Source organism: Lutzomyia longipalpis, chromosome 4 (assembly GCF_024334085.1).
Source record: "Lutzomyia longipalpis isolate SR_M1_2022 chromosome 4, ASM2433408v1".
Taxonomy (NCBI): domain Eukaryota; kingdom Metazoa; phylum Arthropoda; class Insecta; order Diptera; family Psychodidae; genus Lutzomyia; species Lutzomyia longipalpis.
The window spans coordinates 13,196,089-13,206,826 of NC_074710.1; the positions used below are offsets into that span (position 1 = coordinate 13,196,089).

The 10,738-nt window shown below is 31.4% G+C and overlaps 2 protein-coding genes across 26 annotated transcripts in view; one reads left to right on the plus strand and one right to left on the minus strand.

Annotated features, from left to right (window-relative positions):
* The window catches only part of LOC129796454 (coiled-coil domain-containing protein AGAP005037), an 86,567-nt gene that overhangs the window by 17,921 nt on the left and 57,908 nt on the right, over positions 1–10,738 (minus strand). For 20 of the 25 annotated variants that reach the window (XM_055838383.1, XM_055838397.1, XM_055838393.1 and 17 more), the window contains 4 exons: positions 5,807–5,888; positions 4,435–4,527; positions 3,567–3,681; positions 3,395–3,490 (listed from right to left, as the gene is read on the minus strand). In XM_055838383.1, the coding sequence (XP_055694358.1) occupies positions 3,395–3,490; positions 3,567–3,681; positions 4,435–4,527; positions 5,807–5,888 (386 nt within the window). The remainder of the gene's footprint in view (positions 1–3,394; positions 3,491–3,566; positions 3,682–4,434; positions 4,528–5,806; positions 5,889–10,738) is intronic. The other 5 variants (XM_055838398.1, XM_055838391.1, XM_055838389.1 and 2 more) reach the window with 1 other exon arrangement.
* Positions 22–2,544, plus strand: LOC129796457 (uncharacterized). Its single transcript, XM_055838411.1, has one exon. It carries the CDS (start codon positions 1,218–1,220, stop codon positions 1,872–1,874), a length of 657 nt encoding a protein of 218 aa, XP_055694386.1. The 5' UTR covers positions 22–1,217; the 3' UTR covers positions 1,875–2,544.

Consider the following 10,738-nt stretch of genomic DNA (forward strand, 5'->3'; position numbering starts at 1 on the left):
CTAGGAAATTTTCAATTTTTTTAAAAGTGATTTAAAAGTTGTCTAGAAAAGTTAGTACAACGGTTAAATTTGGACCTGTCGGGTAATGCTGATGGGGGTTTCACTGATTTCTTGAAGTTTTTTCGAAAATTATTTATCCAAATAACGAAATAGTAATTTCATTCACATAAACATTACCTTGCTACAAATCATTTAGATAGATAGATAGATAGATAGATAGTTTATTTTATATGCAAGAGATACAAAGATCTATAGTAGCACTATATATTTAACTTTTTTCTTAAAGAATTTAGTGCTTTTAAAATTGATCTTGAAATCTTAACCATTTCAGAATAAAAAAAACGAATAATTTTTTAAATCTTGAATTTAATACTTTTTAAGCTTGATTGTAGAACTTTTTCGGTTTAAATTTAGTAGTTTTATACTTGATTTTAGCAACTTTTAGGTTTTTGCTCTTCAATCTGAACCTTATTAGGACTAAAATTAATTTCGAAATACCTCAGAATTTGCATGAATTAAAAAATTTCCTGTTTGCAAAAAATTTCTTTAGTTATGAGTTATTATTCGTGAAGATTCATTTTCACCGTTCAACTACTTCTAGGAACTGACAGAAATGGATGAAGTCCTTCATGTTTTCACTTCTCCTTTCAAAGTGATACAATAAGATGAAAATATTTTGGAATTTTCTTAAAAGAATGTGGGAAAAGGCATGTCATATAAGTATGTACTTAATTCCTAATTTTTCCCACCGGAAGATGAAAGAAATAAGTCCTGTCCTCTTTTACAGAAGCTCTATTCATTATGAGGATTTTTTCTCACATTTACGTTTTTGTTGGTGGATAAATTTCACCGTGTATGGTGGGTGGTAGTGTTGCGTGAATGAAAGCAAGTCACCTCTTGATTCACCTCGACTGCAATGACATCAATCTCATCACATATGGTATCTAACCTGAAGCAAAAGATACACTCCAGAGGACACCGAGAGAAATTGCTTAGATGGAGAATATCTTTGCACATTTCCACAGCGATGAACTTTAAAATTTCACTATATACATGGAATTTCTTGCACATACAGCTCCCCCATTCACATATATGGTATTCAGTTGTCGGTAGAATTTTCACTGCTGCGGTTGCACAAAGTCAAATCTCTTTTGGTCGATAGCTACACATACCCTACATACGTACATACATATACGTATTTATTCACCGCGAGAGGGATGTTTGCCAGGATGAGGTGCAATTTCCTGTGCATACTGCTGTGGATAAACATTTCATTGGTGGTGTCTGAGGGTAGATTTGCATATTTGAATGATCTCCCACTCAGTGCACTTTTGCGAGTCAAGAAAACTTTTAGTGAAATGTTCAGCAGTGATACATGTTCGCGCGAAGAGAAATGTGATGGCAAGGTGACCGAATATAGGTTTATTGATGCACCAAATCAACTTGAGCATACACTTCTCGATGGGAATCATCAAAATATCACAGCTGCACCACTTATTGGCCACATTGGGCATCCCATGCAGAAAATCCATAAATCAGCAGAAGGTTGGCAAGAAATGAAGCCGAGTAAGGTGCAAAAGATCTTTCAGCTAAGTGTCACGGCCCTGGCATTCTTAGCCTTTGGTGGTTACCTCTTGTGCATGATTGTGCAGGCCATCAAGAGTAAAGGTACAACATACTATCACCCAGCAATGATGCCCATGAATGGAGCTGCGGCCACGAGTATTAAGAAAAAGCGCCCTTCCTTTGGACGTCGTCGAAAGCGTCGCAATGCACCAGAGAATGACGATCAAATGGCCACCCCAAGTCCTGATGACCTATACAGAGGACTAGTCTTGGCAGCTGAACAATTCGTCAAGTTGAATCAAATTTAGTTCTATTAAAAGTTAACTCCCATCTGTGGACTATTTAGTGCATTCTGTGTTATATAGTATGTGTATTATTTTCTCTATGTGGAAAATAAATCTTTCGCACTGGATGTTCCCTTTCAACCATTGCTACTGTTTTTTTTTTTATTTTGGTGCTATCCGTGTTTGTGATATGGGACAGAAATAATTGCTTTTTACTTCCACGAAAAGTGGAACTCTATTTCCTCTCCAAAAGCCCTTCTTTCAAACGAGAGGATTTATGGGTTTCGGGATAAAAAGGCATGTGTCAGATTGCAAGGATTTTCTTTTAGAGGATTTCACTCGTTATTTTAATCAAAGAGGATTAAATAAAATTCGAATGGCAATAATATACCTAACCACCTATCTATATGTAATTAATTTTTGACCCTTATTATTTCGGATTATTTTTTTTTAAATACTTTTTATGTTATGATACTATTACACATAAATATTTAATGTAAAATGCGATGGCCTAGCCAGGGGGAGAGTGTTTGGATGATCATTATCAAAGTTTAAATGGCGTTAAATTCATTTTACTACGAATCAGTCCAAGAAAAAGTCGTAACCAAATTTTGTTTTCAAATTATCGTAGGGCATTGTCAAATACTCAAGACCAGTGTAACCATTTCCCTGAAACACGCTGGGAAATATACGAATTTTCCGTTTTAAGTGTTATTTGATGCAACCAATTTGATAATTTTTCTTAATTTATAGCCTCTCTAGGATATTCCTTTCTGTGTTATATAAAAGCCTAATGATATATGTGTATTTAATCCATATTCCTGAGGTGGAAAACTCGCGAGATTTTTCGAAAATGTATTCTTTTTTCGCCTTCCATTTCCCTAATATTGCATATAACTAATTTTAAGTTACATGATTTTGTAGCATTTTTAATTCTCTTTCATTTGCTGTATCAGTTTCGGAGGAAATCCGCAGGAAAAACTCGCTAAAAATGATTTTTCAGGGTTAGAAACGCATTAGAAAAATAAAATTATTAACTTTTAGGTATTTAATAGAAAGCACCATTCGTCTGGGTTCGATAGAAGGATTTTAAGGGGTTTAAGGGTATATTAGGTGTATCATTATTGATTAATATTTAATCATGAAACTTTTGTAAAAGAAAAAAAGTTCAAAAGTTAACTAATCGATTTCGCATTAAACGAGTTTTCGAACTTTCATGATGGGGCATCAATAGGTAGGGGAGACCGGGGTTAAAAAAGTCACTTAAGGGTTTAGAAAAAGCTCAAAATATCATATTTCCCAAATAGATAAAACGAAATGTGTAGCTCATTTCTATAGGAAATTTACTGCTCTATAACTCTTTTTCAGATCATTTTGTTCTATCTAGCTAGGAAATATGAAATTTCATGCTTTTTCCAAACCCTTAAGTGACTTTATTAGCCCCGGTCTCCCCTATATAATAAAGTTTAGATGGGGAAAATTGCGAGTTAGACAACTTTTATGCTGCCAATTTTTTGATTTGAGTGCATTTTTTATGTACTCACCTTGTTGGATCATAGATTTGATTGGGATTCCTTGGTATTCTGCCTGATATTTTAACACCATACAGCGCATATTGATCCTCAGTGAGATTGGCATCACTGGAGCGTGCAACGAAAATGGTAATTACCCAAACTGCGGAAGGTGAATTTGAGAGGTAAATTGCCATCCACTTACGTGTGCTCTTCATCAATGATTGGCGTCACAGTACTTCCACGTGTACCATATTGACTGTAGTAGGGCTCCTCGTAACCCGTTCGAGTACCTCTCTCTGGGGAGCTCATATATCCATCTACCGTGTTATGGATGGAAGAAAAAATAGAAAAAAAAGGAATTATTTGTAAAGTGTTTTAAAGAGTGAAACTGTTTGGACTTAAAAGTGCAATAAAGAAGAGTTTCAGTTAGTGAACATCACAGATGTTTGGTTGGACCCTTAATTGTCCATATACATATATATTTCTTTTACCTTCGTTAAAGTATTTCAAAGAACCAAAAATCTGTCCATGCGTTCACTAAATGAAACCCCTTAAATTATTTTAATTTATTTAATGACCGTCTCTTCTATGGAAATTCATGCATCTAATTATTTCTTAATTTCCTCTTCAACCTGTACCACCTACATACATTGTCACCATGTTATATATTGTTGTCTTTGTATAACTAAATATTTCTTATTCTTTCGCTATACTACATCAAATACCAAAAGTCCAAAAGAAAAAAAAAAACAATTAAATTAGGAAAATGATTAATGAGTGAGAAAATGAGACACAAAGTGATTAGTTAACTAACTATTTGGTAAGACATCCAATAAAAAATCTTCACCAGGGAAATTATATTACGAAAAGAAAATAAAGATTTGGTGAAAAAAACGTAGAGATAATACAAAACAGAGTGAATTTTAATTAATTTTGTGAAAAATAAAAGTCGTATTTTCTTTCATTTCTTCTTCTCAAACTTTTCATTCCCCATACAATTAACCCTTTAGTGTAAAAGTTTTTCTCCCCATTTTAAAGGTAATTTTTCTTTTCTTTTACAAACTCTATACCTGGGATACTGTATAGTTGATCCGGAGGATAGGGAAATGCAGGGCCCATGCTGCCCCGTGAACCATAAGAACGTAATGGTTTCGCTGGTACTCCTAAAGTGTGTTACATGTAGAAGAAAAGAATAAGGAACAACGACACTAAAATTACTCATTGCCACCATAATTGCAGGAAATTAAAGGAATTTTTTTTCTAAAAATAGAACTAAAATTAAAGCTTAGACAAATGTGTTAAAATTTCCTAAAATAATAACTATATGATAAACAATCAGAAAAGTTTTATAATTAGATTTTGAATGCTTTGTACTCTGATTTAATTTTGGTGTGCCGAACTTTATGTTAATTGAGAAAAGTGCATTATGATGTTTGTTTAGTGTATGTATGCTGACACAGTCCTTACTCCCCTAAGCCAAGTTTTACTGTAAAATTTTACATTTGAATTCTTTTACAAATTTTACATCTAAAATACTTCACTATGTATACTATATGTATGTTAATAATGTTGTTTTGTAAATAAAATTGTTCTCTTTTTTTTTTCAATCAAAATTTATTGTTTTCATGAATTAATTAAAATTGTATTTTTCTGTGTATAACAAACTAAATTTATGTAAATTTTCAGATCAATCGACATTAAACAACATGAAAACGAGATACATATATTTAAAATAGTGTATATGCTTTCATGTTTATATACATCGTATTCAATTAAAAACATATAATAACTGCGCAGTCGGCTAATTGTAGGAATAAAATTTGAAATGTATATATTTTTTTAAAAATATATCAGAATAATTTTATTAGATTTTTTAAAATAATTCAATTTTCGCTGTCATCTTTCAACAACAATAAAAATTAAACAGAAACTCCAAAATTGTAATATTATGAAATTAAAAACATAATACTTTATGTTCAAGGATTTAAATTAAAGTCCAACAGGTCCAACATTTAAAATAATAGGAAGCATGAATATGTAGGAATTGATAGGACTTCATTAACTAAAAGTGAATTATCGTGATTCCAAGAATAATTTTCCATACAGATGTAAAATCAATGAGATGGGATATGAATACAAAAGCATTCTGTATTATTCTACATAATTGAAAATATATATAGGAGAGAAATGATTAAATGTACAGTGCGAAAATTACATGTTCTAGTCTTATTTACACACCCGCATCTATAATTGAAATCATAAAACATGATTGTGAAGTAATAAAACATAAAATCTAATTAGAATTTAGTAAACAATAGTTAGTAAACAGTTTGAAATAAAACATATTATTTTGCCTCCAACGAAATTCTGTCATATTCGGGAGTAAAATAAACAACAACCCTTTTCAAGTACATAAAATTTAGGTATATTCAATGCACTTACCCACAGCATTTTTGTTGCGATCCGAATACATTCCACGAGGCAGTGTTTGTGCCGCTCCCACATAGTAGGGTGCTTTTCCACCCTGTTAGGTTTTTTTTTGGTATGGAGGATTTTCCACCAACCCCCAAAAAACAAGCAGAGCGAGTCAAATGGATACGGTATGGGTATTATTTTTCGAGTCACAACGTCAGTGCGGGCACATAGAAATACATAGATAAAATGAAATCACAGTAAAACAATGTAAATTGTCTTGTATGATGATTTTGGGGTCAAATTAAAATCTAACATGGTTCATTAAATCGATTAAAATTGCAATACAAATTCGTTAAATTCACTACTGAACACTATTCTGCGGTTTAACTATTGAAGTACAATAAAATACTATATTTACGAGCGTGAAATCGTGCTTTATTTGCACATCCCAAAGAGCACGGCGGTTCCCGGCCGTATTCCATTTCGGCCAAAATGTATTCCGCGCGGGATTCCCGCTCAGGCACCGTATGGTGCACCATATATGATGGTATTGGGAAAAATTTGGTACCCAAAATCGGGTCGTGGCTCCATAGCAGGTAAAATTTTACGCCTAAATTTGGGAATACCATAGGGATATCCGTATGGTGTCTGGAAACAGCCTCTGCCACGACTGAAAAAACTCCTACATGTAGGCAAAAATTTTGACATTTTTTTTCTCTGTCCCTCTCACATATCTTTCTTTCTCTCAAACACATTATTTTCTTTATCTAATGCTCTCCTTTTACAATAGTGTTCCCTTTTCTATTTTGCCTCACCGGGAGGCAAATGGCCAAATTTCATGGAGATGTACTTTGGCAAAAATACCTCGTCTTGGCAATAATATTCACAAAGAAAAATTCACGCGTTTTCACGCGTGAAAAACATATGCGAGATTGATTTTCAGATAGGATATAGATTAGAAGAGTCATAAATGACCTTCTCATTTCATAAAAATAATAATTTCTTTGAAAAATTAGACAATTAAAAAAATTGAAATTATACCCACATCATTATGCTTATTTAATACAACATTGCATTATGTTTCTTATGCTAGAAACATTATTAAAATGGCATAAATCGCTTTAGTTTTCAAGAAATAAAATTTTATAAAATATCCATGCCACGTGTAGCTGAAAATACCCTCAAAAAGCCAACCATTCGTCGAATACATGAAAAAGCTTTGCATTTCAGTACAATTTTCTTCAGCACATAAGAGCATTTTTTATGTTGCTGACGCATTTGCTCTAAGAAATCATTGGGAAACACATCTTGTATTCAGCATTAAAAATGATAATTGAAAAAAAATTCAGAATTATTAAAAATCTACCTGAAATTGGGAGGTCTTTTCTTTGGGCTGCATTATTGTTCCCTTAGAAGAAAAATATGCTAATGCTAATTGCTAATTCTTCGAAAAGTCCAAAAAGTATCTCTCATATTGTAAAAGGATTACATGTTTTAAAACTTTTTCAATGAAATTCTAAGAACAATCAGGTAGATATCTAGTTTTTATTACAGGACCCATTTGCTAACTAAATCTTATGTAGGTAAAAATAATTAAAAATATTTGTACCTAATATTAGGAAACTTTATAATTATTCAAATCAAATGATTATATTAAATTCATTAAATTAATAATGACATTTTTGCGAAATGAGATAGTGTTTTTATGTTGGTATTAAAAGAATAGTTTTTATATTTCATTTAAACTAATAATTCTTTATATATTATTTGGGTGGCTTTTTAGTTAAATTTTGAATCATGTTTTCTAAAAATAGGGTGGTCATACCCAAAAAATGACAGAATCACATAAACAATCCTTCCAAAATTATTTAATTTCAAGAAAATCTTAATAAATAGCAATTTGGTACCAAAACGAGCATAAAATTATGTTCAATGATACTCAATATAATCCTTAGAATATGTTTCAATAATTTCTTATGTCTATCTTTTGCGGAAAATTGTAATTATTCAAAGATTTTGGATTGTTTACAGTCCGTCGCTTGTCCGGAGAACATCTTCCCGGATACATCCAAGAATAGGTTATGATACAAAATTATTTTAAAACATATTATAAATTCAGAATATGATTAAATTTTAAGATAAATTTAGAAAACTATCAATAAAATATTAATTATGGATTAATATTCTGAAAATGATTTAAATATATTATGATTTCTAAAACCACGTGTTCTGATATTAACTTAAAACCAAAATTCACGCGTGCCACGCCTGTTTTTTGGAACCAACGTTGAGCCGTAATCTCTAAATTTTTTGGATCCAAAATTCACGCGTAGCCACGACTGTGTGTTGGCACCAAAATTGAGGCATAACCTCCGATTTTTGTTGGAACCAAAATTCATGCGTAGCCACGACTCTGTGTTGGTACCAAAATTGAGGCGTAGCTACGACTCTGTGATGGTACCAAAATTGAGGCGTAGCCACGACTCTGTGTTGGCACCAAAATTTAGGCGTAAACTCCGATTTTTGTTGGAACCAAAATTCACGCGTAGCCACGACTCTGTGTTGGCACCAAAATTGAGGCGTGGAGCAGACTGATCACGACTGATTTTGTTAATTTTAGCTAATTTACAATTATTTTACTCTGAATACATCTGCTCCATCATATATTAACTAAAACTAATCAAAAAAAATTGCCAAATATTTTTAATTCTTCAAAATATTAGAAATTGTACTTCAGTCGTGGCACACTCTGTGAGTTGACACCATATGGATAGCTGTATGGTTATCCAAAATGGCTAGAGTCGCCGGCGTGCTCCTTGGGATGGCTATTTTAAATTGTACACTTATTTTAAAAATATTTGTAGGTATGCTTTCCTGTATCAAACGTGGTTATATGTTCTATATTTGTAGATTTGTTTTATTTGGTTTATATAATTTGTTCGATTTGGAGATTGATCCTTGATTATGTACAAATATTCTCTCATATTGTAGCATCACGAATGTGTGTTGATAATATCGATGGGATCAATATAATTCTTTTAATTTAAAATCAAATCAATTTGCGATAGTTGTGAGTTTAATCTATAAACATCTCTGGCGAATTTCTCTTGATCATTTGAAATAAAATTAAGGTTTTTATAATTTTGTAGTTTAATGGTTACTTTAAACCAAAAATGATATTCCTCTATGTACAAGAAATAGATAGAAAGAAGTATACAAAAATAGTTTTGCAATTTATCGTTAAATATGTCGTTAAATTTTTTTTTACCAATTTTTAGTCGATTGAAGCTTTCAGTCATGTCGCAAAAATAATGAACTTTATATCGCGAAAGAAGTATCACTGTATTATTGAAAAAAAGGTGTGTTTAATCTCCCACACAAAGAGAAAAAAAAACAAATTAATCTTGTCATTTGAAAATCCAATCAAGGGAATTGTAAATCTTTTTATTTCCAAATCAAATTGAATTAATTTATATTAAAATTTTGCAATTAGATACTAAAAAAAAACTATACAAAAAACCAGTTGTTGATAATGCCCAAAAACTAAAGCCATGTACCACGATCACCATCGATTTAAGCACGACAGATATGTGGCTGTTGCGCAACAATCAAGAAAAAAGAATAAAAATAAAATAATAAACATATAATAATGTAATGTAAGTAAAACGCGGTACATATAAATATTTTTCATATATTATACTTTCACCTAGTTTAAGCAATATGCCATGCTAATCAATTAAAACGTCCAACTGAAGAATTTTTACATTATACCACGTGCTATATACAACATTATATGTATATGTACCAATACAGATATAATTTTGGTGAAAGACTTTTCAATCGAAGTCATTCGCTTGCCAATAAAACTATTGAGAAAAGTTACTCGCATTAAATGAAAGATAAGATTAAATTTTAAGACGAATAAAAAAACTTAAACGACTTTCATCACCAAAAAACCATTCCATCTTTTTTTTAAACCATCTCTTTGAAGAAATATTGTCTCTTTCCCAATGAAACTCCTTCTTCTTTTGCCAAAAAAATGATGACAAAAACGGTGAAGAATTATATACCCACAGAAAGTCGACCGATAATAAAAATATTGCATAATGCAAATTAAAGAGTTTTGCATTTTTATTGTGCTATTTTTGCGCATTATCCAAAAGAAGCGTTCACTATTTAAAATAAAAAAATATTATGTGTACAAATTGTTTTTTTTCTTTTATAACTTCCCTCCCACAAGATAACGGCTATGTACTTTTATTTTCATCTTGAACATATTTGCAGCAACAACAACAGAAATGCGCATAACACTTTTTTGTTGCTGGCAAGTTCGCACAAACATATCATTTATGGATTTATGATTTAAAAGTATAGTGTATATACATAAATCCATATGAATTGGTTTGCCGAACTTTTTTGTTTTACAGTCCACCAAAAATTCCCACTGTAAAAAAAAATATTTCCATTTTATGTACTTCCGGTAATAGCCATCACTGTTGATGGTGGAAAAAATGCGGCTTATTTTGAGTGCTCTTTATGGTACGATTAATGGCTATTTAGGCAGCTTTGAGCTGAAACCTATATTGGGAGGTATTGAGCTTTTCTATTGTTGATTTAAAAAAATATGCCTGCATATGTATGAAAATTTCTGTTTGATCCATCCAATGAATGAAAAAGAAATGATTAATTTTCTGAAATTTTCACAAATGTTTACTTTTTAATTTCTTACAAGAGAATGAAAAAGTTTTTGTAAAAAAACAATATTTTCTTCTGTTCTGGTGAAGAAATCTAGAATCCAAAATTCACCAAAAAGACCATAAAAAATATTTAACGACCTACAAAAGACAGTTTAATAGCTAATTAATCAACATTTATGCAAAATTACATCTAATTTCACACAAAAAAGTGATATAAAAATCTTTAAAATCTCCCGCAGGTAAGAATGAAAATGTCTTGGTG

Excerpts from the sequence above, each read along its gene's own strand:
- LOC129796457 (XM_055838411.1), top strand. The coding sequence starts at position 1,218 with ATGTTTGCCAGGATGAGGTGCAATTTCCTGTGCATACTGCTGTGGATA.